Here is a 26,907-nt window from a genome sequence, read left to right on the forward strand (position 1 = left end):
GGAAACTAATGGGAGAGGGAAGGAAAAGATGGGAAGGTGAAATGGTAGGTACAAGGAGGTAATATACTCAACCTACCTTATATACTTGCATTAAAATGTCCTTATGAAACTCAGTACCATGTAAAATGAACATAGATCAATTAAAATACAGTTTAAAATCTATATATATTCTAAAATGTACAATCCACTTAAGAATCATGAACATTTTCATTATGTAGTTTTTATTTTAGATGAACATTATTGTAAAAAAAAGTCCACCTGGAATAAAATCCATTTTTTAAAAAAAACAAAACACAGCATCAGTATCAGTATAGTTAATGAACTGGCTTCAGCAGACCAGCCACAAGACAGGTCTCTATTATCCACAGGAGCTTTCCACAGCAAGCCACGGGAGCAAAGTAAAATGTTTAAGCACAGAAGTCTACGAAAAATCTTCATAGTGCCCACGGGGGCATGATTTTTATCAGACAGTTCCCGGCGTTTTGCATTAAGGGAACTGCAGCATCAGTTGCAGACAGTCAAGACAAACCCATCTGTAAGGCCATTGGAATGAACAATCAGAAGTCCATTTTTAAAAAGGTACAAAGATGAAGTATAAAGTTGTTAGTTCCTGGCATATGGCACACATCTCAAGACACAAAGTTAAAGTCAGGAAATCCTTAAAACAAATGCTTGCTGATTTCCATTTCTGTACTCAGTCATTTAGTTTCTAATGAACATGGCTCTAATAAATTTTATTAGTATCTCCTGACCTGCTATGTCCTTCTGAATCAAGGGATTTCATTTTCAGACAGTCTTCTTTGCCGTTAGATGTAACGAGAAAGATAAATGAAGATTTCTTTGTTTTGTTTAGTTTTTTTTAAGTCTAAAAAACTGAAGTGAAGAAATTTTGAGATCAGTAAGCCAACATAATGAAATGCGGTTTTAAAATTCTAGGTTTAAAATTTCATCTTTAAAGATTAAGGTATATTTATAAAAGCATCTAAGTCATAAGCTTGAAGAGAAAGTCTGCTAATTTGTTGTTCTACTGCTCAGAGGAAGATACTTCATAATCCCTAACAGAGATTCTCAGAATTTGGAGCCTCTAAAACGCAGTGGTCATTTCTTACTTGGAACAATTTACTGTATATTGCACAACTAAATTAATTAATGGAAAGGGCGGTAACATATTTTGTATGCTACTGGATATTGACATGCATGCTTTATTTGAAACTAAGGTGTCAATTTCTCTTTTCCAAGGATGTCTTCAGTTCAAAACAAGATAAAACATGCTGTCTAAATTTTGTTGAATGCTTAGAGGCTGGCTCACTGTTTATCTTCCAGGTATTAGAATATTAGTTAGCTAAATGAGGTATAATTAAAAAAAAAACAGTCCTTCAAGGTAAAGAGTCTTCAGGAAATTTATAACAAAGACTGCACAAAATGTCCACCTGCAGTAAGAAGCCCTGCGGTTTCCCTGACCAGTGTGCAGGGAGATCACTTCAGCATCATCTGAAGAAAGAGGCTAGAATAGGTTCCCAGCGAAACATTGTGCAACCAACTGATTTACATGCTACTTAGTTACAGCACACTTCACTGTCTGATACCCTCAGACTCCCTTTCAAACTCTTGAGTCCAACTATTGTCAAAAAATTAGCACAATGGTAATAAAGTGCAGTCACTGACCCACTAATACTGCTGCAAAATCTCTATTGTACCCCACCTGTAAGATCACAACAATGTGCACACACACACGTGCACACACACACAAGAGAAATCTAGATTTCTTGAGTTTCAGCAGAGAACAGACAATTATCTGTCACTAAATTTATCTACAAATAGAAAAAATAATGCACCATATGTACATTATTAAGAAAAGTTGTTGGGTTGCTTTTACCATGCAGAAAGTCAATTTCCTATGGTCTGGTTCAAATTATATACAATTTAGCAGAGCTAAATGTAAGAAAATAGCAAGGACAATTTATTTCTATATAACAGAGAATAAACTCCCAGTTTGCTGCTACTTCAAAGAGCACTTTTAGACTCACCTAACATTTACAGGCTCATTCAAAGAGAAGTTCATGGAGACTAGTTATTAACCCACAAAAGACACAAGAGTGAAGAATCAAAAGCAAAGCATTCTGGTTTGTTTGTTTAAAAAAAAAAAAGCTGACCACAGAACATGTCAGTTTTGGTTTGCAGACAACCCCTGAGATAGAAACCAAAGTGTTAAGACACCAAACAGCCAGAGGTAAGTGCTGAGAGAATTACATTCGGATATGGGGTCACAGCTCCTGCTTTTTGCAAAGTACTTTGCTATCACTGTAACTGCTTGAACTTGAACTTTTTTCCCCAGAAAAGTAGTGATAAGACATTTCTAAAAAAATATCATTTTTAATTTGAACGTATTTAATTTAAAGATGTTAGACTTACAATCAATTCTCACTGAGAGAACTACTGACCCCTGGAGAGTCACGTGTGACTTTAAGCTGATAGGTAACGAGGGAAAAAGAAGAAAAGGCTACAGTTTGTCCACAATAAAGTCAGCGTATCCACCAAAAATAACTCTGGTATGCTTGCAGTCACTGGAATGCTTTTGAGTCTTTCCACAGATGGGAAGGCCTGACTGGTCCAAGTACTGAAGCAGAATTCCCCGTGTAACCAAATATCCATGTCCGTTTCCACTTCCAGGTCTTAATGTACAGAACAAGAGCAGGGGGAGTGACTGCTACCAGTTCTTTTCCCTTGTCACCTGTTTCTATGCCCTGTGCGTTAGGACACTGAAGGCTACAACAACAGCAGTGACATTTTGATCTGTATTTGGCACATAAGTTAACTACCCCTCTAGTGTGGTGGTTTATCTACAAAAGAAACATCAGAACCAGCATTTGGTGAGAAGGCAGCAAAGCTTTCGGTTGGCTTTGGCCTAGATAGCCACACCACATCTCTAACTACAAACCTAAATGTAAAGGGCTGGGTCCTATACATTCAGCAATGGCTGTGTAAAAGCTGAAACCTGGATCGTATGTGCTCGAATGAAAAGACAAGATTTCTGGAGGATATGCTAGGTCTAATTACTTTTATATATATATTTTTTTAAACACCAAATAGAACCAAAAGTCATTATTTTCATCATTACTAACAACTATCTTACACCAGCATGTCTAATTTCTCTCCATATAGGTATGTTTTACACAAACTGAAATCTAAATCTAACCTTTGTTAACTCTCTCGCAGATGGGGACTATGGTTAAGAAATGGGTAATACAAGTTAATGGGTAAAACTAAGAAGGGATATTTACATATTCTGGTGTGATAAGACCATAGCTGGATGTGATAATAAAGCCCTAATGACCATTTCTCTCCCTATGTGAAATCCCAATGCATGAAGTTCACAGACAGACACAACAGTTCTTACATATATTATTGATTTTAGATAAGTAAATAATGACAAGAAGTCAGGCAGGAAAAGGGACAGCAAACATGACCCTCAGAAACAGTGAGACTAGAGTGCTTTCTACATGCTGTTTCAGAGAGGAGGCAGTGGCAGCCAACTTAAAAAGAATACAAGCTACTCAGAGATGAGCAAAATTGATAACCACCTGAAAAGATGAAAATGATGTGGCCTCTGTGAACAGATGGGCATTTTTTATGAATTTTAAAAGTTAATCAGAATTTAATAATTTTTAAGAATACTGCAAATCAAAGTTCTTTAATAAATGCTACCAATAGAAGAACTTTTGGCCATATGATCCAGGCCACCATTCTTTAATTTTAGTATATCAACCTCTGTTTAATATTCTGCTGTCTTTAAATATCCCCAGATATATAAGTCTAGAACTTCATGCCACTAAAGTGCTCAGTTAGGAGTCTAAGATTATGCTGTACCACAGAAAGACTGACACTCATGTGCAAAGAAAGACAGCAGCTTTCCGGACAGGCAGTAAAACAAGGAAAAACCAGTTAGGTCCTGCGTGTGTCTCCACGTCATTGCTTCCATGTCTGAAGAAAAGAGCCTGCTCTTTTGCTAGGCCATGTGGCTGGAATCCACTTGGTGTTCTGTGTTGGGAGGTCTAGAGTTCCATGGTGCTCTCCGCAGCAGTCGGGCAAGGTGACTCTGAGGCTGGGTAACCTGTGCTTTCAGAGAAGCAGGGAAGGGCCCTCTAGGTATACTGCAGTCTCTCAGAAACAAAGAGTTCATCAAAGCAATGAACAACGGAAGAAACTTGTCTTCTTAGACCGGTTTTCTGTTATTTTCACTGGCCCACCTGCTCCTGATGAATTGCTGTCATTCTGAAAAATAGGACATGAAGCAGCTAAGGAAACCAAAATTTCAGGTTTGACCTCAATTACCTACAAAGTAAAAGCACACCATGTGGGGAATACACTCTAGTACACTCTCACCCATGCTCACTGCAAAGTTCTACCAGAGGAAGAATTAGTTAAGTCTCAGCATTGCCTTCTTTTTTGCAAGAGGTGGATTAAAAAGAGACAGATATTCTTAGCCTAGTTAGCACTTTGGTTTTAACTATGTGTTAGGGAGGACAATCCCATATCTAGTTTAAAGCAATTTCAGCCAAGGCCTGTTAGGTGTCAAGGATAATGATGGAAACAGGGCTAAGGCAGTAAGTAGCAAGAAGAGTTGGTAATAGAAGGGAGATAGTTTTCATGAGGACCCATGGTAAAATGAACTTTAGGATGTCCTAAAGATTCATCTCTGACAGTTCAAATTGAAGTGAACTTGAGCAATTCCAAGATCATCATTACACAGATATAAGTATGTATTACATGAAAATTGAACTAGACAATTTTATGAAAAAAAATTTCTACCATTATTATTTTCACTATTCTGATAAAATTCAATTAACTACCACTTAAGGAGCCAGAGGAAAGAGCTGAGGCAGCTGTGATGCAGAAACAACCCAAAGCAATAGAAAATAGAACCACCGGTGCGATGATATGAATGCATCAGGAACAAATAAGGTTAATGTTAGCCTATTATAATCATGCTGTCCATTCTGTTGAGTACCATGCTGAAAGGTTGTATCATAGAAATAAAAAGTATAAGTCATACAAACCATTTTTCTGTTGAGTTTTGTCATTATATCCCGTGCAAGTGTAAAAAATGCCTAAAGGTAAAATAAACAACATTATTGTTAAATAATTGTATTTCAAAACAGAAATATAGAATTTTTATTATTTATTTGTGAATATACCACTTCAGAGTTTCTAATTGAAAAAAATAGTATAACAAAAATTCTAGCATATATGTTATTGGCTTTTTCAGTTATATCACATTTTCCAGTGTTGTCACATTGTCATTTCTTCATCAATTTTTTTATGCATGTAATGTCTGCCACAAGTTCCTAATGTGGCACACACAGTTATAAGTAGTTTTCTCAATACACTAGGAACAGGGGAAAGGCTCTGTTTAAACCACCCTGCTCCCCTAGGTAAAGGCTTCAACCTCTGGCCCAGATGATGCTTGCCTTAGGGTTACTATTGCTGTGATCAAACACCATGACCAAAGCAACTTGGGGAGAAAAGGGTTATTCAGATCATGCTTCCACATCACAGTTCATCATCAAAGGAAATCAGGACAGAAATTTAAGCACAGCAAGAACCTGGAGCTGATAAAGAGGCCATGGAGGGCGCTGCTCACTGGCTTGCTTCACATGGCTTGCTCAGCCTGCTTTCTTATAGAACCTAGAACAACCAATCCAGGGGTGGCGCCACCCTCAATGAGCTCAGTCCTCCTCCATCAATCACTAAGAATTAAGAAAATACCCTACAGGTTTGCCTAAATCCTGATCTTATGGAGGCATTTTCTTAATTGAGGTCCCTTCCTCTCAGATGACTTTAACTTGACCTAAAACTACCCAACACAATGTTAAAATCTGTTTAGGAAGTGCCCTAAGAACAAGTATGGATTAAACTATAGCTCTAAGAGTCCACCTCACAAAAACCTAAACCTTTTCTTTCTGACCTCTTCTGAGGGCATACTTAAGTATGCAGAATTGACCATGCCTTAATACTTTGAACTGCTGGTTCCCAGAACTCACCTAAACCACATGCGCACGCACGTGTGGAAATCAATTTAAAAGGAAGCCGAGAAAACCCACTTCACTCACTGGCTTCTTTAAAAAAACATCTGTCATCATTTTTACTTTGTTTCCACAGAGGTATGAAATTCATTCTGGGGTCAAGATTGAGGGGTGCCCCCACAGGAGCAGACATAATAAGCTCCCCCACTTTGGTGGAAGGAATCCGTTCACAAAAGAAGGAAGTTTGCTTTTCTTTTTTTTCCTTTTTATCTATGCTTATGAAAATAAATCAGCGTCAAGTTCCTGTTTCTCAATACTCAGTAGGCAACCTGAAAAATTAGTGCTGATTGTTTTGCAGAAAGAAAAAGTCCTGACAAGTACCCATTGACTACTAAGGCCACTGAAGTCTTGCTATTCCAGCCATGTGTAAAGAAGGAGAGAAGAATCTCAGACACTAAAGCTTAGTTGGAACTGTGAGGATCATTAAGCACAGGTACTAACTCTATTACATGGCAATTAAAGACACAGATCATCTACAGTTTTCTAGAGCAGGTTTTCTTCAGAAAGGGTAGAAATACTGGTGATATTTTGTTAATTTTTAAAAACTGATCATAAAATTATAATTTTCATCTGTTCATTGAAGACCTTAGATGAGCTTCTTAAAAAAATTTTACTATATTTTAGTTGCTTGTTGTGTTTGTGTGTATAGATAATGTTTGCCACAATGCAAACAGAGCGGTCAGAGGACATGGATCCTAAAGCCCAAACTCGGACCCCCTGGCAAGCTCCTCTGCCCTCTGAGCCACCTTGTCAGCCCCCCAGATAATTCTGTTATAACGGCTAACTTAATGGAAATGTATTAAGACTAATCTATGAAAACTATTTTCTTATATCTACTAAATGCCATAGTATTATAGTGTCATGCTTCATCTACTTCAAATGTGCACACAAAGGGAATCCACTCAAGAGACAGTGGTTAAACTCAAGTGATTACGGCAAGTGAGCAGAGGACACCGAGTCTGCAATTGCTAACTTCCCCAACAAATAGCTGCACTGAACTTAATATGAACTTGTATCTCCTCTCTTCTGAGAATCTTAATTGAGCAATCTTAACATAACCCATGTGGAGGCCATATGCAAGAAATCCAGGGGGCAGAGTCTATGTAAAAGCCCAAGGCATAGAAGTACTCAGGAAGCTTTGACTGGGTTCATTCCTTACCTCTTCTACATTTGTGCTGGATTTTGCACTTGTCTCCAAAAATTTAATCCCATAGTCAATTGCTAACTGAAAGGCAAACAGAAAATCAAGTTTAGGGAAAGTGGCTTGGACATACAAGCCCTTAGTAGAATACACACTGTCAAAGCCCCCAAGAGTCTATGCCAGAACTCGTGGTTTTCACTTTTGTTTGTTTTTCTTGTACTGTGCTTTAAATTCTATAATTTAACATAGTCTAAAAATGACACAGCTTCTGTTTAAAATGTCATGTTAGAAATTTGTTCTGTTGTACTTGTGGGTCTCTACCAAACACACAAGAAAAACTATGAGATGGAGTCTCAGCCTTACCACCACCTGGGATTCATTTACTCCTGTTTCTTGTCTCCAGGAGCAGAACTCTCCAAGTGTAACTAGCCTGACCTTCCTCTCTAAAAGAACTGCCCTGTGAAACAGAACGGCAAATCTGAACTCTTTTCAGGGTTCTAACCCATGTAACACTACTCAAATCAAGTGAAGGCTTCCAAGGACACGTTGGTGCTCACACTGAAAGACAAATGGGTCTGTGCCCATCACTGCAGAAAAGTCTCTCAAGAATTGAGAAAATACAATAAGCAAACGTGACAAAAAATAATCATTTACTCTACAGATGTAAGACAGACAGGCGCCTGCAAATGTCACCTCCGACACCAGGAGCTTGCTGCTCATGAACTGAAGCTAACTTTCTATACTCTTAGGGAAAACAATGAACTGGAAAGTGATCATGGCTGAAATTTCACCTACACTAGTATAGTTTTTCAGAAACTGAGTTACTGTAACCTCAAAGCTGAGCATTTCTCACAAATCTGAAAGAGCCTGAACAAGAGCTACTGGATCTTAAGGCAGGCCAGCTTGTACCTCCCAGCATCCTCTAGGGCTGAGTCATGACTGGATGGTATAAACGGGGTTGGACCTGAATACTAATGCCCACTATCCAAGTACAGACTACATCTCAATGTTGTTTGATAGTCAGTCCTTAAGGGACTAAAGCAGATATTTTAAAAACGTAAGTCAGTACCTAGAAAACAAATGCTGAATGGCAGTGGACTGCACCCTTTACTCATCTGCTTCAAACTTACCTTCTCCCCTCTTTCTTTTGACACTTGTCTTTTGTCATTCATATCACATTTGTTACCCAGGATCATTCTTTCAACATCTGAAGAGGCATGCTGCAGGGAGAAAGAGTGCAGTATAAGAACAGCCTGAGCGAGACCACCCCAACCTATCGGAAACATGGCAGCTTGTTCGGCAACAAGACTATCTTTCACTCAACACAAGCCTAATTCAAAAAGACGCTTAAAGGTAGAAGGGAAAATTACTTCAGCTCAGAGCCTTCACAGAGCCTATACAAACATCTTACCCCAAAAGGCTCACACTTATTCTCATAATTCAAATACAACAGCCAAATCTTCCAACAATTATTCCAGTCAAAAACAGAAGAAACTTAAGTACTGAGTCACCCAGTAGAGAAAGCAACCTGGGGTCTGAACTATTTAAAAAGATCAATTATATGAGTTCATTCAAATGTACTAAATTATTTCCTAGTCAGTTTCTTTCTGAAATGCCATGGAGATTTCAAAGAAAACTTAGTACCAACTATCCTGGAACTAACCCAAATTTCAACTATCTATGGAGAAAAAAATGTTAGAAAGGGAAAAAAGTTGCAGAAATCTATTTATTTATGCTAGTAAAAGAGATGGGAACCAGATATCTTAGCTGTAGGTCATCTTCCAGGCTCCATGGACACTGGCAAGTCACTCCTTCCTCACCTGTTTCCTTAGGGGAAAACCACGGACCCAGATGATGTTGTATAAGCTCTGACCTGAGTTTAAAAATGAAAACTCTCTTGTCTACTATCTCTATAGAGCTGTTGACCTGGCACCATTGGGGATCTGGCTTTCTTCAGTGGGCAGGGTGGGCCTGTCCTGTCCTTTCTGCCCCTCAGCAGCAGCCACCTCCAGGAGAAAGCGACAGCCCACCACATGCCCAGTACTTCTACTCCCCTTGCAGACATACCTCTTCAATGTTTCTTATCCAGTTTTTAATATTGTCAAAGGATTTTTCATTGGTGATGTCATAGACCAGCATAATTCCCTATGGGAGGAAACAAAAGGCTTTATGTCATATTTCATATACTTACAGCTCACAATGCAGGACATCTGTAGTCTTTAAATTTATTCATAATAAATTTGAAAAATAAAGAGGCAAAAACAAATGAATTCTGCTATTGTTTCACTGTCTAAATGAAATGTTAACATCTTCACTGTTAACTTTAAAGAATTAGTGATTGTGGGAAAGGTGAGCCGCTCTTTATACCTGACCTCATGATAGTGATCAGCACCAGCTGAAGCTTCAGGCCTGGCTAAGTCAGACAGCGAATGCTTAGAGGAAGAGGGACATTTCCAGGGCATAGTCACTTGTTACAAATGGAAACGATTCTTTTTCTCCCTCTACTGAGACTAAGACCATACTGTTCTAAATTTTTTCTTTCAATACAGGCTTACCTGTATTGAATACAGACTAACAATATAGGCTTACAAGGCTACCATTTGTCTTAACACTAATAACTCCTACGAAAGCATAATGTATTTATTACATGGGTTACTTAAGGCATTGTCATTGTGTTTTTAAAGATTTCCCTGCCTGGTAAAATCTAAAAGATTTATCTTCCAAATTAGTTCAAATAATGCCTCTATGCTAAGTACCCAGACCACTGTTCAGTATTGTGAGAACTGTGTGAGCCGGTCACGGTGCCCTTGCAGAAAAGAGACTGGAAGAGGTTAAGCATGAAAATAGGAAGACAACTGAAGACCAGGGCAACAGCTCCAGGAAAAGCTAACTGAGGAGAACCTAATAAGCTGGTAATGAGAGGAGGAGGTCAGGCTCGGAAAATACCGAGTCATAGCATCTCCAGGACCATTCTTCAGTACTGTGAGTGCTATGTGCACTTAAGTATCAATCCATTCAACAGTATGGAGTTGGCTGGCAGTACAGTGTAGAGTGCTTGCCTAGCGTGGGTAAATCCTCCAGCCTGATGTCCAGCACCGTAAGAGAGTAAACAGAGAGACAGAGATACTGATTTCATGGCTGACCAGGCACATGTCTGAAATTCTAACATTCAGGAGGCAGAGAAGAACTTCAGGCCTGCCTAAAAATACTGATTTCATAGCTGACCATGCACATGTCTGAAATCCTAACATTCAGGAGGCAGAGAAGAACTTCAGGCCTGCCTGGGATCCACAGTAAAACTTTATCTAAAATAACACACACACATCATTAAAAAAACCAAACAAACAAACAAAAAAAACCTTCCAACTCCTCCCAAGAATTTGATGAATACCTACTATGTGCTAGATACTCTGCTTATACTAGATATTCTGAGCAGTGATAAGGATGACCAAGGTCCCTTCTTTTCAAGAATGATCAACAAAGAACACAGAGCAATATAAAGTTAACTAGAATTCTAACAATTGCTACAAAGAAGTATGGGGAACTTTGAGCTAAAACAACTGGGGCATAATCTTATCTAGTGAAAAGGCTCAAGTGAGGACAGTTTCTCTAAGAAAATGAGTAAATGAGTAAAGCCAAGGCATGAAGACCAAGAAGAGTCAACCCGACAAAAGGGCTGGGACTGATGAAGAAGGAAGCCCATGGTACCTGCCACATAGCAAAACAAAAACAAAACAACAACAACAAATCCAATAGCATTCTGTCATTGAACATCCAGCATACACTCAACTGACTCAAAGGAAGCTTAAGGGGCTGGAGAGATGGCTCAGTGATTAAGAGCACTGGCTGTTCTTTCAGAGGTCCTGAGTTCGATTCCCAGCAACAGCATGGTGGCTTGTCACCATCTGTGATGTGATCTGATGCCCTCTTCTGGAATAAAGGCATACATTCAGATAGAGCGCTCAAATGCATAAAATAAATAAATAAAATCTTTTTTCTTAAAAAAAGAAGATACACAAATCTATTGGGAAGAGGGACAAGATGGGTCCAAGAAGGCAGACCAAGCAAGATGTCCTTTAGGGAACATTGTCTAGACAGCAGCTGTTAGCTATCTCCTATAGTCACCACAAATTCTCAGAAGTAAAATAGAAGATTGTGAGTCCTCCCAAATCTCCTACTCTTCCTTTACTATCACATGGTGAAGGGCAATAAAAGCCCAGCAGTGGCGTCAACACCTGGGGCTTCCCTCACAGTCAGTCCCTAGGACCTGAAGAGCCTGTGATTCAGTGTTTCCAGAGCCTGGCCTCCTCCACTCATGTACTAGATTATTAGATTCTCCTCAGTTAGCCTTTCCTGGAACTGCTGGCCCAATCTTCAGCTGTCTTCCTGCTTTCACTCTGACCTTTTCTGGTCTCTTTTCTGAATAGACACCCATGAGCAACTCAATGCTCAAACACTCACAGTACCCTCTACTGTTCTCAGAATTAAATTCCACAGTATGGCAGGCAAAGTCCTGCACAGGCTGGCTTCCAACTTTGTCCGTAACTATAAATGTAAACATATACAAATCATATAAAACACATTAGACAAAAAAGTCAAGAAATAAAAAATATTAAGAGTTCTCTCTCAGGAAGATAGGATTTGAGATGCTTTCTTGGAATTCCTAAAGCTTTTTTATACCACTTAGATCCACTTTTAACAGCAAGGGGGAAAGTATTGTTTTTGTTTGTTTAAGACAGAGTCTCACTACATAGTCTTGATTGACCTGGAACTTGCTATATAAACCAGCTGGCCTCGAACTCATAGAGATCTGCCTACCTCTGCCTCCTGAGTACTGGAAGAAAAGGTGTGTAATTTTTAAAATGACAAGCAATATTCTCCTCTATCCTACCCGTCCTTGCCTCAAATGCTCATTTTACTTTGGCTATATACTTTGTAAAAGATTTTTTTTAAAAAAAAAATGAAAAAGTGCACTTTTAAAATGAAAAAATATGTTTTATGCTACCTATCATTTACCACAATAAAAAAAATAGCAATAATTACTGATGCAAAGTATTTCACTATCTACAGTTAAAATTAACCAAGTAACTACTATAGCACTATTATCTATCATTTGGGCTAAATGATACCCTGTCTGCCTCAAATGTCCCTTCCTTTGGTAAGCACAGAAATTGAACAGCATGGTGTGAAGGGTAGAGGCTCTCAAACTAGATGCTTCTAGTTTAGGTATTTAACAGGGAGATCCTGGAAAACAGTATTTTAGCTTTCTCGGTCTCCAATGTGAGATTCTTCTTAACTACTTAACCCAGAATTCAGGACATAACTTGGCCTCAACAAACAGCAGCTATTTATTACTAACTTACTCAGTAGCAAAAGTCATTACACTATTTCCTATGGTTGTAAGGTAACTGATATTAATACGAACCTGCTAGAAATATAAATTAACTGTACCAGGTAAACTTTATAGATCTAGTACAGTCTACAATGAGAATTGTTGCCTAAGAATTCAGAAGTTACTGGTCTATGAGAAATAACAATAATGTAAGGACATGGCCCTTCTTCCCCTTGCAGCCTAACTGTCCAATCAAGGTTTACTGTGAAGTCTGTAAATAAAACTAAGGAATCTACATAGTGGCAGACTCCAGAAGAATGTTGCATGCCTGATCCAACCAAGCACAGCATAGCCTGACCACACCTGCTGGGAATGGCACACTCCCTGCAAATACAACAGCCCTATAACTCAGGGGAACAGCCTGAGACCCAAGACTGCAACAGAACAGCATTTTTCTGGAGAGTCTTCCCCTGATTCACACTGTCAGCAAGTATTTACTGAGCATCTACTGTGTCTGGAACAGCAAAACAAAAGAGAAAAGTTCTACCTTCAGACTGGAAAAGACAGTACTATCCAGAATAGCGATGATCTGTAAGTATGTGAAGTAATAGGAAGGAAGATGAGGGAGTAGAAACATGAGAAAGCCAGATAATCCTTGAGTCTAAATTAAGTTACACATCCCACTGGCCTCTTTCTTTGCACCATGTCCTAGAGCTAAATATCCAAGCAAGACAGTCACTCCACAAGGCAGTGTTCCTGCCTACTCTCAAGGGAAAGGGAACATAGAAAGTGTGGGATCGCCTAGTCCCAGAATGTAAAACACTGGCCAACACAAACACTAGTGCGTCTAAGATGCTTCTAATCAAAAGGTTCACCAAAAGGTTTGGTGAACTACACCAAACCTTCCCTGTAAAAATGTTCTTTTTTATCTTCCTTGGAGAAACAAACACCAACAAATATATCCTTGGCTCACCCAAGGGGTCCCTTTCCTCTGATTCCAATCTAAGCAAAATAAAAGAGCAGCAGTCCCTCTCTTTATGATAATAAGAACACTTTACAATCTTAAAGGTTTAACTAGCTCTGGCTAGTTTGAGCATTTTCTTATTGATGGCTGATGCGAGAAGGTTCAGCCCACTTGAGAGTCCTGAGTACTAAAAAAGCAAAGTGAGCATGCCATAAGGAACAAGCCAGTAGCTAGTACTTCTCCATGGCCTTGGCATCAGCGCCTGCATTTAGGTTCCTGCCTTGAGTTCCTGTCCCAGTTTTCCTGGATGATAGGACTACTAGTTATAAGATGAAATAAATCCTTTCTTCCCAGTTGATTTTGATCACAGTACTTTATTGTAACAATAGAAACCCTAACTAAGACAGTATCACAGGGCCAAGTGTAGAAACACAGTAAACGGCTAGTGGTATGCTAATGTGTTAACAGGAACCGTCATTCTTGTGGTAGAGATGAGTTACTAATACTCAAAAAATGGTAGACAAGGGGAAGTAGAGGAGGAAGAAGTGACAGTACTGTAGTGGAAGGACCTATAGATCCAGGCCACAGCTTCCTGGATGCAAAGGACAGCCATCACCCCTTCAGCTCTGTAACCTTCTGTCATTCCCAGGAATCTCAGTAGCTGTACCTTACAACCTATCAGGTGGGCTCCATGAGCTTAATGGTTTAACTTTCAAAGACTGTCTGAGCATATCATCAAAATTTAAGGCTCAAACTTGGGCTTGGCTTATGTCTACTTAATTTATTTGGTTTTTGGTACAAGAGAGTTAACATCAGGCACATCAACTGCATGTTCTACCACTGAGCCACATCCCCAGACTCAGGCCTAAAAGCTAGCGATGAAGTTCTATTCTGGGCCTGACATTCCAAGCACGGCCATACACCTCAGATTCCAAGTTGCTCACCACCACTGTATTCCCCACACCACAAAAGACCTGCCCAGAATCAGCAGACACTAAATGCATTAAGTAGAGAAGCATGTGAGGGCAGAAATGGTGACGGAACTATGATAATTAGGACATGGTCAGGAGGAGCCCAGAAGGTCCTAGCAGCCAAGGTCCTCTAGAGTTATGAATCATTCAGCCACTTCCTTAGCCAGGCAAAAAGCCATAATCAAGGCCAGGTTGCAGGGGTGGAGAGAGATAAAGAGTGATATGGCTATAGGACTGAGGGGTAAAAGAGTACAAGAAAGAAACACTTAGTCAAAGGTTTGTGGTTTGCGAAGACTGCCATCAAGTACTAATAAAAGGAAAAAAGATAACAAAAAATATAAAAATACCTCAGCAGAATGTAGAGGAGTTCTAGAATATCTAAGAGTTAATGGCTTGATTACTTATTATAAACACTAATATAAAAATATAACTACTAAAAATCAAATACAATTTCAAAACCCTTAAAATCTCTTGATTTCACATTTAAAAGTTTATTTTTTTTTTCACTTTACTTTATAGGGAGGAGAGGAAGCCCTTACTGAATTTGTGAGAATCAAATGGAGTCCTGACGGAATGTATATTATTGACAAGGACACAATGCCCTGGACTCATAGGAATTATGAAAGGAATCATAGGAATTATCAAAGCCTTCCTCTGGTCTATGTGTGAATGTTGACAGTGTACAGGAAGCATCTACGAAGACTGCCGTTTCCTCTTCCCAGATATCCAGTGCCTAAACTGCCCCCAGATGACATTAGCCACACTCCTCCTGTGGAGACAAAAGAGCCCTTCTTCCTCTTCTGTACACTGCCAACACTCTGATACGGTGTGTGCACGTGCTGATTCATCAAAGCAAGCACAGCCACTGAAGCCCAGCTTTTCTGTCTGTCTGTTTGTCCTGTCCTCATTCCCTGTTTGCTCCAGTCAGGTTTCCAGGACCAAGCTTGCCTTGCTGAAGAAGGTAGTTCTAGACTCTAGTTTCATAACTATATATAGGCAATGAATACCCCTATTTTATTTTCGCCTGACAGCATAAAAACCCCAAAACCCACTCACCATGGCTCCTCTATAGTATGCTGTTGTAATTGTTCGAAATCTTTCCTGGCCTGCTGTGTCCCTAAAATTTGAAACAAAGAAAGAGTGATTTAAAAAGTTACCAGCAACACAGGTGAGGACCCCAAGTTACATGAGATAGAATCCCGATCTGCTCCCAGTGCAGGGTGGCTGGGAAAAGGAGCCTGAGACACAGACAGCACACTGTGCCTTGAGAGCCAGAGGCAGTGGTGGCCACTGGAGTCTGTCAGATCTCACAATGACTGGGATGAGAACCAGGACTTGATGCTAAAAGCATCAACAGGAAACCAAATACATAGGTCCGTAGGAACTGGCATGTGGGAGGAAACAGAGAATAGCTCTAAACTCTTGGGCTCCTGGAGGCAGCGACAGTCCTTTCTCTAAGTGCTACATGATTAAGGCATTCTGCTTTCTTGACTGCATTGTGATTTCTGTACAAAGCAAACTGCTGAACCGGACTTACAAATGTGTACATTCTGCTCAGCAGAGCAGAACAAAGCATGCCTCCTCCAGAACACTTTCAGAGCAGAGCCTGCAGTTAACCACACAGGAACCTGGAGTCTAACATCATTCTCGAAGTTCCCAAAGACTAAACATAAACATCTCAAATTTTTAATTTGTTTTTTAAATTCACAGTAGCCTGAATCAAGACAAGGCATTATTTGTTTTCTTCCTTGCTTTTTCAGTTAAATAGGCTCTAGTTAATAAATTATGAAATACCAGGGCTATTGAAGACCTCTATTCTTTATCAATGTAACTCATTTACAGGTGAGAAAAAGCAGGGCCTGGAAAGACACAATGGTTTGGAGAAGCTTCCCCCAAAGGCCACATCTTCAAGGCTTAGTCTTTGGGGTGGTGATACTGAGAGGTGAAGGAATCTTGACTGGGCTTAGTGGGAAGCACGTTCTTCAAGTGAACTGTAGCATCCTGGGTCCTACCTTCCTAGCCTACAAAGTGTGCTCTGCCATGCATTCATTCCCTGCCATTGCTATCCAGCACCTCATCAGAGATCCAAACCAATGGTTCCACCAAACCTAAGACTAACTGAACCAAAGCAAACCATTTTTTCTTTATAAATCCTGTGTCTTAAGTATTCTCTCTCTTCTTCTTCTTCTTTTTTTTCTAGACAGGGTTTCTCTGTGTAGCCCTGGCTGTCCTGGAACTAACTTTGTAGACCAAGCTAGCCTTGAACTCAGAGATCCACCTGCCACTGCCTCTTGAGTGCTGGGATTAAAGGTGTGCACCACTACTGCCCAGCAAGTATTCCATCTTAGTGACGGAAAGAAGTCCTTAATTTAAGATACTGTGGCTAGAAGAAGTCCATGGTCTGTGACACTCAGCCATTTTGCTGCATCTAAGTCATAGTGGCAACTCCAATGAAGAACTATTTTATGCTTTTGAGAATTTGTTTCTTCTTGTATAGAGGTTTGGAAGGATGGGCTCTGGACCTCTTCTGGATCAGTTCTGCTCCTCACCTCCCCTCTCTGCCACAGAGGGATGTGCAGCGCTTATTTCCCTTGGTTTTTATAAAAGAAAGATCTGAGGGATTGCACAATGTCTCTAATACCCTGAATCACATTTTAACCCCACTTTCAGGTCCCAATTCAAATAGAAACTCCATGTGTCTTTTTTTTTTTACTTACCATATCTGAAGCTTAATTTTCTTTCCATCGAGTTCTATCGTTCTGATTTTAAAATCAATCCCTGCCAGAAAACAAAGAAGGATATGCTAAGTTCCTCAGATTCAATCCAAGTCTTATTAGGGAGGGAACAAAGATTTCTATTGAAGAAAAAAAGCTCTCCAACGCACTGGAAAATGTGAGTGCACAGAGGGTGTGAATGGCATGTTTCCCCTGAATACAGGCTGGGGAAAGGAATGCTGATCCCTCTGCAGAGCATTCCCACACATGTGAAATGCAGGATTACAGCCTCATTATCTGGGCACAAATGGACTACATCCTGCAAAGTTACATAACTCAGAAGAACTGAGAACATATTTTCTCCTTCCTGAAATATATATATACACAATGCTTTCAGTCCACATGCCCCAACCTTTCCCTACAGAAGGCCATGGAGCCTCTTTAAAACAATTTTCTTTCCCTCTCTTCATTTGCTTAGTCAGAACCTGCAAACTTAAGAAAAAATAAAAAGAGACTCCGCCCATTTCATGACAAGGGAGGGAAAGCTTTTTCTATTTCATACAATTAGGAGGGACTTCATAGACATCTTAACAAATGTCCCAATGAATTACCGCCTGGAAGTGAAACAGCCACCGTGGTTTTCAGCCCTGGCCAACTTCAGAATTCCAGAGAGAACAACCATGACAACAAAGAGCTCACTTGACTAGGCCTGCCTCCTCCCAAACTGCTGACACCCATTGAGTCAGTCACAAGCAATTCTCAAAGCTCCCAGTGTAATGTGAACCTGAAGCCAAAGCTTAACAGGCCTGAAGGGTGACACAGGAAATCCTTTGGGACTCTGGCACTTCAAACGTTCACCATCTCCTCACCTATCCCCAAATCATGACAGCTTAAAACTTGAAAACTTCCTTAGGAATTCTACTACAAAGAAGTCAAAACCCTTGTCTTATCAGCATGCTTTAACATTTATCAGGAACTTTTTTTTTTTTTTTGAGATATAGGGTCTCATTAGTTCAGGCTGGCCTCAAATCACTATGTAGCTAAGGATGACCCTGAATTGATCTTGCTGCTTCTCTACCTTCCAAGTGGTGGAACTGCACACGTGCACACCACTCCACCACCCCAGCTTGCTTATGCAGTGCTGGGGAACCTAGGCCTTTCTACATGCTGGGTAAGTAAGCACTCTCCCAACTGAGCTATGGCTTCAACCTCAGGAATAAGGGCTTCTGTGGCGATTAGAGATGAATACAGCTTGGCAGCAATTTGCTAAATCCCCCTCATCTGGCCACCCAGCTGTGTTTAGTTGCCCCCCCCATTCTTTCACCTTTTAAAACACTGAACTCAGTCTCCAATAGTTTTCAACAACACATATAAACTTTGTGTCCTATAAATGGTCTTGAACAGTAACCGCAGCATTCGGAGTGTGCAGGGGTATTACGCAGCCATGTATAAAACTTCTTCACAGGGAGGTGGAAAGCACCCAAAAAGACTGCTTCCCAGTTCCAGCTCTTGGTAATGCATATGCATAAACCAACAGGATTTCACCCTCTTCTCCGTGTGGTACTTTTCCATGAGGAAGTCTTTGTAGATTTCTGGGTGTAGAAACAGACAAAAATGCCACCCCAACTGAGCTATCAAACTAGCCTCTTAATCATTCTTTTCTCTCACTAATGGCCCTGGACTGAGCAAATACAATCTGATCCCAGTGTTCCCGGGTTACATGGCTCCATTTCTTCTACAGTAGTTAGTATTGCAGGAGTAATTGGTAATATAAGCAAAACTTGGCACCGAAGCATGACTATTAGTGCTAGCATCCCACAGCACCTATGGCTACCCTCACTTGTTTCAGATGTAGACACTAGTTTTTATTGTGACCGATTTTTAAAAAATATCTCCAAATCCAGTGTAACAATGACCCTGTAGAAACCCTCTTTTTAACAGGCAAGGTGGCTAATGGTAATAGCACTTTTCAACCTGAGTTCAGTGTTGAATCTCACAGTAGAAAGAGAGAACTAATTCCTTTCAGTTGTTCTTTGCCTTCCATACATGGGAGTCGCAGGTGTGTGCCCAGTGTACCCCTCCCCCACCACAGATACACACAAACCTCGAGTACAAAATAAACTAAAACCAAAACCTACCCTTTCCTTTTTTGGCCCCCACTAAAGAACAATGCCTAACACTCAGTAGGCATTCAATAAATGATTCTTGAAATTAACATTAGAATGTTTTTAATTATGTGTATATGTGTGGGTGTATGTGCGTGCAGAGGTCAGAGGTGCTGATTTTCTGGAGCTGGAGTTACAGGTGGTTATGAGTCACCTTATATGGATACAAGGACTTGAACCTGGTGGTAGACACCTTTCATTCCAGCACTCAGAAGGCAGAAGCAGGTGGATCTCTGAGTTTGAAGCCAGCCTGGTCTACAGAGTGTGTTTCAGAGCCATGCCTCAAAACAAAACAAAAGAAACAACAGCCTAGGTCCTCTGGAATAGCAAGTACACCTAACTGGTGAGGCACCTCTCCAGCCCAGAAATTAACATTAAAAAAAAGAAACAATATTCATGCCTTTCCAGATCAGAGAAATAAAGCCAGTAGGAGGGGCAAAAGGGACTAGAAGGTAAGAAGTTGGACTTCAGATCTGCAAGTTCTGAAGTGTACGTACCTCAATCAGGAAGACAGTACCCATCACTAAGCTGTATGCTTCAAAATGGGTAGGCAGTGGATTTGTGAAGTGTGTTTTTTGCCACATTAACTCAAACCAAATTTGGCTTCATTCTCAGATGCTCTAATAGATTGGGGGAAACCACAACTTAACTCAGTACTAAGATAACTCGATTTGCTTTATAAGGAAAATGGTCTCAGTTAATCTCATCAGCCAGGCTTTAGTGAAACCAGGCTCAAAATAAGGCAAATGTCAAAAAGTTTTTAGTCAATGGGTGTAGTGATATTTTATTTGTATTTTAATAAATAAAGCTAGACTGAAGATCAGAAAAGCAAAGTAGTCCACCACTAGAGAGACCTTTACCAAATCTTCAGACCAACAGGGCGAGATCCTGTCTCCAGGAATCTTCAAACTCCACACTCCAGTCAGTTCCTGTTTCTTCCCCTTTACATTCCTCTCTGCCCATCCAGATCGCTCCGTCTCCACCTCCCTAGTGCTGGGATTAAAGGTGTGTGACTCCCAAACACTGGGATTAAAGGTGTGAGTCGCCACCACCTGGATCCATTTCTGGACTGAGATTGCGTAGTCACAGAGATCCCTATGCTTCTGTCCCAGTCTCTGTCTCCCGAGTCCCGGGATTAGAGGTGTGTACCACCACTCCCTGGTCTCTAGTGGCTTAGTGTTGCATTCTGTTCTGAAGGCAAACTTTACTTATTAAATACAAATAAAATATCACTACAAATGAGCTGTCTCTGTACCTCACGTCCCTTTTCTGTAATTGTTATCCAGCCATGTAACAGACCAGTCCTAGAGTATCATTGAACCTACCCTGTTCTAGGAGCTATCTGACTCATGAATCATTCTGGGCTCATAAAATGTCATTAAATGTAATTTGTTTAAAGAGTGGTTTTCTTTCTTTCCTTATTATTAGCATATGTGTGAGAAAGAGCTCTAGTGTGCACCACAGCTGAGCATGGAGGTCAGAGAACTCCTTGTGAATGTTGGTATTTGGCATTAGTTCAGCTGCAGCGTATTATAGCGGATTAGCTAACTTAGAAAAGCAATCAGAACCTTTCAGTAAAAATGGAGGGTATTAATAGTACTGATAAGAACTGAACTGGGAAGTGAAAGACCTAGACAGAAGGCTTAACTATTCTGGACTGGTGTATCCTTAACTATCAAAAAACAAACCAAAACAAAAAAACTAGGAAGGAATACATTCCATGTATCTATTTTATCTGATATAGGGCGCGTTGCATGGGGGCCTGAAAACAGCTTGTGGGAATCTGGTCCCTGTCCACCAAGTACAGAGGCTCAACTCAGGGTGACAGACTTTACAGGGCTTTACCCATCTCACCATCTTGCTTTTTCTTTTCTTTTCTTTTCTTCTTGTTTTCATTTTTGTTTTTTTAAACTAGGTCTCTTACTCTCTTGACTGGAACTTGTGATGAAAGGTGAGGCTGGCTGGCCAGCGAGATTGGAAGTTTCTGAGCATTGGGATTTCAACATACAACTTTAAAAAAAAAACAAAAAACATAGGATTAAACTTGGGTCTTTGCGCTTGGAACTTTCTGTCTAAGCTCCCTCCCCAGTCCCTGGTGTCTCATTTTTTAAGGGCATATTCTGGTAGGCTAAGGCCAAATATCTGCAGTAATCACTGCCATGGGACTTACCAAGATTAAACTAATCTAAATTCATCCAAGATTTAGGTTAAGGCCCATCTTAACTCAAAGAGTGGAAAGCTTGTTTGACATAAATCATATATTTTTATAATATTCAAATATATTTCATTAATGAAATTTCATATTTGCATCCATGTGAAATGGGCAAACCATAACCTGTGTCACCATTCCCTGTCACAAACATCCCTCCATTTACTGATTAACTATTGTAGTTTTCCGACGGTAACTTCACTTAGTGCTTAATCACCAACCAGAAAATAAAAAGGCAAGATGGTGAGCAATCCAGGAGTCTGACACATCCTCTTCTAAACTCTGATGGTTCCAGCCAAGACAGTCCTCCAGCTCCCCGGCTCGTCCCTGTTCCCCAAATGACCAGAAGCTGGACGCAGGAGGAACTGTCACAAAGCCAGCACCAACGACCACAGTGAGGTGCGTGAACACACATCCAGGCAAAACACCCTCACACACGGATAAAATAAAAAAAGTTAAAAGAATAAAATCGAAGAGAACAATTGCATCTCTAGAAACACAGCTTTCTGAAGCACTATATTTCCTGATTCAATAGACTTTAAAGAGCATCAAATTATACAATAATTTGTGTTCAAAACAACTGCTCTCTGTCAGCCTGACTCATGACCACTCCACGAACACAGACTACGTGAGTGTGGCCTACTAGATGGCAACCTAAACCAACATCTACCTCAGGAGACTAGAGTTGAGTAAACCTAATAGGATTTTTTAGATGGTTTTAAAACAGACTTACTTTTCCCATTAAAATTTATCTATTCAAATAACACAGGAAAGATACTGTAAGAAAATATACCCAAGGGATTCAGGCCATTTTCATTTTGACAGTTTTTTTCTGAATTGATTCTTATGCTAAGTGGCTGCTTATAATTGATCATGTTATTCACTATAAGGAGGCAGAAGAGGGGATAGGACCAAGAATCATATGTCTGGGAAGAACCTAGGAGATTAATAGCACAGGTTTGCTTTTATGAAGAAGAAAATAGATCCAGATAGATGCAGAATTTAATTAGTCATAAAACCCAATACAAATGATGAATTAAAAATTAAATTTTGTGTTCTCACTTCGGCAGCACATATACTAATATTGGAACAACACAGAGATTAGCATGGCCCCTGCACAAGGATCCCACGCAAATTTGTGAAGCGATCCATATTTTTTTTTATCCACTTGGCACTTAATCTTAAAGTACTGCCTTGTAAGGGAATCATTAGAGATGCCAGGTAATATAATGGCAATGAGATTTATTTTTTTTAAAAAAAAATCAAAAAACATTTCTATTGTGTGTGTAACGTGATTATGGGTTTTTTTTTAGGCCATGACAGATACATGGAGCCTGGAAGACAACTTTGTGAGATCTATTTTTGTCTATCTTTACCTGGTGATCAAGGTCAGGTTGCCAGCCTTGCACACCACAGACACTTCCCACTGAGCCACCTCACTGATGTTCACATAAGGTTAGCTGATACATTATACCAATAAACTATGGTCTTCTTCTCAGATTACAAACATGCTGTCATTTAAGGATGGAGGAAAACAAGACAATATGAATAAAAAATCCTATTTGCAAATAAAAAATTAAATTTTGTTATTTTAAGATCATGACTGCACCAAGAGACATGAACAAGAATGTCCAGGTCTTGTTGTGACACCTGTTCTTTAAAGGCTATGGGAAAATACTGGCAACACCGAGATGTCCACCACCAGGAGAGGAATACCAAGAACACGCTCTTGGTATTCGAAGAGCGAATGCTCTGAGGCACTAACAATGCCACATCTATCAACAAGGCTGAACCTAACAAAACACAGCATTAACTGAGAAAAAAAGTTGCAGAAATATAGTCAAATTATTACTGGAAATATTTAAAACTGCTAAAAATAAAGTCTGTTTCATTAGCACATACATCCATCTGTAAAGGAGTACAATTATACTTACATCAATTAATAATTAAAGCATAAAACATGGGGCTGGAGAGATGGTTCAGCAGTTAAGAGCAACAGCTGCTTTTCCAGAGGACCTGGGAGTTCAATTCCCAGCATTCATATGGCAGCTAACAACTGTCTATAACATTAGACTCAGGGAAATCCAACTCCCTCTTCTGGCCCCATAGACACTGCACACAAGATATTTGTGCCGGCAAAATACCATACACATAAAATAAAAATTTTTAAAAAGCTTAAAATATGCATGAAAATAGTTGGTAACAAATTAAATAAAATAATAAATAGTAAAATAATTATTACTTCTGGAAAGAAATTAAGGGAGTATTAAATTGAGGATCCACATGGGGATTGATTCTATATTAACTAATTTTTAAAAAGATTTATCTTTAAATTGTGTGTGTGTGTGCATATGCGTGGGTGCACACATGAGTGCAGGTCCTTATGAAGGCCAGAGATGTTGGATTCCCCTTAGCTGAGGTTAGACCATGATATGGGTGCTGGGAATTGACTTCAGATCCTCTAAATGAACAACATGTGCTCTTAACTGTTGAGCCATCTTTCCAGCACTATAATTTCACTACTTTTAAAATCAAGCAATGGGTACGTGGATTTGAGTGTTTTATATTAGCAGTGATAGGTACTGGATCCCCAGTTGCTGGGTTCCTCTGCCATAGATGCAATAAGCCAAATCAAACCTAATTGATAAAATCTAGGTTAAATGAACAGATCAAAGTAATGCCTGGGTGACCCTTGGAAAGGCAAGGTAGTGATCATGAGACTACCAGGTCTTATATAGCCTGTAGGCATGGTCTTGAGCAGCCCCAGGGAGGGGGGATGATTTTTGGAAGGCTTTCTCAGGGACAGGATTTGGAATGGGAGGAGTGAGACCAGAGCATGAACTGCCTGCCCCTAACTGGAGATCCCCAACATCCCAACCTTTTTGGGTATGTATGGATGGTGGGAGAGCTTCCACCTAAACAACAGAACTTTCATGTATATGTAAGACTTTAAAACTTCTTTTTGTTTACATGTGTATACATGTGTGTTGCCTTTGAAAGAATAAGCATATGTGTGTAGATGTGCGTGCATATGTGTGTGGGTATCTACAGAGGCTAGAAGAGGAAGTCAGCTCTTGTTTGGAGCTGCAGTTACAGGCAGTTACAAACAAAAATGCTTTTTGAAAACAAATATTATGGTTGGATGATGCCTCAGTGGGGTGATCAAGCATGAGGACCTTAAACCCATGCTAAAAATACTAAAACAAAAGATCGTGGATGGCACTATGTATCCACAACCCCAGCAAAGCACAATTCCAAGACTACGTTTACTCCAACCAGCCTAATCAAAACAAGTTCCAGGTTTGTGGAGACATCTGCCTCCAAAACATAATGTTAAAAGTCATTAGCAGTGACCTCTGAGCTCCCCAAATACATACACATAAAATAAAAGGTAAAAATAAAAATGTAAAACAAATATTGATTGCTTGGAAAACAAAAAAGAAGGCAGACATCCATTCACAATACACAGGAAAGCCATCCAAGTTTTAGTAATGAAAGGGACTTAAAAAGATCTAGCCGCAGACAAAACAGGCCCTGCCAGCCTTGTTCAATATAGAGGGCCTGTGAGCCCTATAACGTTACCATGTTGGGTAGGTACTCTGTGTGTGTGTGAGAGAGACAGAGAGAGAGAGAGAGACTGAACCAGAGAGAGAGAGAGAGAGAGAGAGAGAGAGAGAGAGAGAGAGAGACTGGATCAGATAAAGGAGTCCTGATTTTTCATTCAAAAGAAAAAGGAGATGCCCATTCCTTCCCCCATGGCGTAAGAGACTAGCACTCTAACATCTCTGAGAAGAAAGCATTTTATTGGGATACCCACAGGACTCGGGGCTTCAAGGAACTAGAGAGGTGTGGTGTGGAGTGTGTGCCCATTCACAGTACTGCTTATAATACAAGTCTCAGAAACCAGTGAGGCAGCTGGAGTCAGCTGGAAAGATGAGTTTCACCAGGACTGGATTGGAAACACGGAGCGCAGCTCAACCCATAGTAGACAGACTTCACAGAATGGGCCACCTTTCATCCTGCAATTTAGAAAAAGTTTAACACGGAGAAGGAGCTACTCCGAAGTATTTCACAATGAAGTAGAACTAGTTGACAGCTGTGAATATACTAAGCACCTCCCCCAAGAAAGGAGAGGCTGCCCTGGGTTAGTGGCAGGGCGAAAGGAAACCACTGGCTGAGTGTGGGAAAGACTGCTTTTAGGCTGGCCTTGGGAACTCTCTATGCGGGGCAGCAGGCCAGGCCTCCTGACCTTCAGCATGAGCTGTGACTTGATGTACTCTGTACTGTGGGTGCGACAGTTTATAACTACACTCAACCTTCCCTGCTCTGGAGACTCCTGGAACTCTTATCAGGGGGGCGAGGGTGGGGAAGAGGCCTGCTGCCTGAATCATTAAAATTAAAATCATTAAAAACTGAGAGGTCTTCAACCGGATTTTCCCTACCTGTTCCTACTGAAGCTTAGCAGTTTGCTGTTGTTACATTAGATTTTGTTTTCGGTTCTCATCTTTTGGCTGCAGGCACTAGAACCACGGTGGGAAGGTACATTATCTGGATCACTCAGCCTTTCAATAGATGACAGCAAAGCACAATTCCAAGACTACATTTACTCCAAGCACTGAACATTTTTCTACATCAATTGTACATTCCCTTTGATGCACTTTAAGAGGCAGAAATTTAACATTGTGTTTTTACAAGTGAAAAGAAAAAGATTTATTTCTGTTTAAAAGCACAACTGAAAACAGCTGGAACCCCAAGTTGTCTGCATATGCGTTATATGGTTTGTTGGTTTACATTTCTGAGCTATGTCAGAGGAGAGCTTCCCAAATATTGAAATCTGCTTCAGAGAAACCTATATATACTCTCTTAATTACAAAGGTTGATTTTTTTTTATTTTATATAAATTGGTACCCTCAGAGGTCAGTCAGATCCCCCGAAACTGTAGTTCCAGGTGGTTGTGCTGGGATGAAATACAGGTCCTCTGGAGCAGCAGCAGTGCTCTTTACTGAGGAACCGTCTCTCCAGCCCCCGTTTTTGGTGTATGGGTCAAGAGCCTTGCTATTTAGCCTAGGCTGGCCTCAAGCTCAGGATCTTCCAAGCCAGCCTCCTAAGTGGTGGGGCCACAAAGATTTTTACTATTAGCAATTCAGACGCAGCACAGGCCGCTTATGCCAATTTCGAAACTCTCTGCCAGCCACATTTTGCCTAGGCTTGTGTGTACTTCTGAATATGGAGAATAATGAAATTTGAGCTGGCTTCTAGGTGATTACATAAAATCTTTAACTAGTGAAATTGGAAAAAATGAGTCACAGACTTTCTTTAAATATTTTT

At 40.2% G+C, this 26,907-nt stretch overlaps 1 protein-coding gene and 1 non-coding gene across 2 annotated transcripts in view; one reads left to right on the forward strand and one right to left on the reverse strand.

The window, feature by feature from the left end:
* Window positions 1-200: 200 nt before the first annotated feature.
* The window catches only part of Rab8b (RAB8B, member RAS oncogene family), a 69,519-nt gene continuing 42,812 nt past the window's right edge, over window positions 201-26,907 (reverse strand). Inside the window, exons 2-8 of the mRNA XM_048424426.3 lie at window positions 17,209-17,269; window positions 15,548-15,608; window positions 9,292-9,369; window positions 8,355-8,444; window positions 7,243-7,308; window positions 5,058-5,108; window positions 201-4,272 (exon numbers count right to left, since the gene is read on the reverse strand). Coding sequence (XP_048280383.1) covers window positions 4,180-4,272; window positions 5,058-5,108; window positions 7,243-7,308; window positions 8,355-8,444; window positions 9,292-9,369; window positions 15,548-15,608; window positions 17,209-17,269 — 500 coding nt within the window. The 3' untranslated portion in view covers window positions 201-4,179. The remainder of the gene's footprint in view (window positions 4,273-5,057; window positions 5,109-7,242; window positions 7,309-8,354; window positions 8,445-9,291; window positions 9,370-15,547; window positions 15,609-17,208; window positions 17,270-26,907) is intronic.
* On the forward strand, window positions 22,632-22,737 carry LOC125393799 (U6 spliceosomal RNA). Its single transcript, XR_007229957.2, has one exon. It is a non-coding gene; the product is annotated as a U6 spliceosomal RNA (small nuclear RNA).

This window comes from Myodes glareolus, chromosome 4 (genome assembly GCF_982192425.1).
Source record: "Myodes glareolus chromosome 4, mMyoGla1.1, whole genome shotgun sequence".
Taxonomy (NCBI): Eukaryota; Metazoa; Chordata; class Mammalia; order Rodentia; family Cricetidae; genus Myodes; species Myodes glareolus.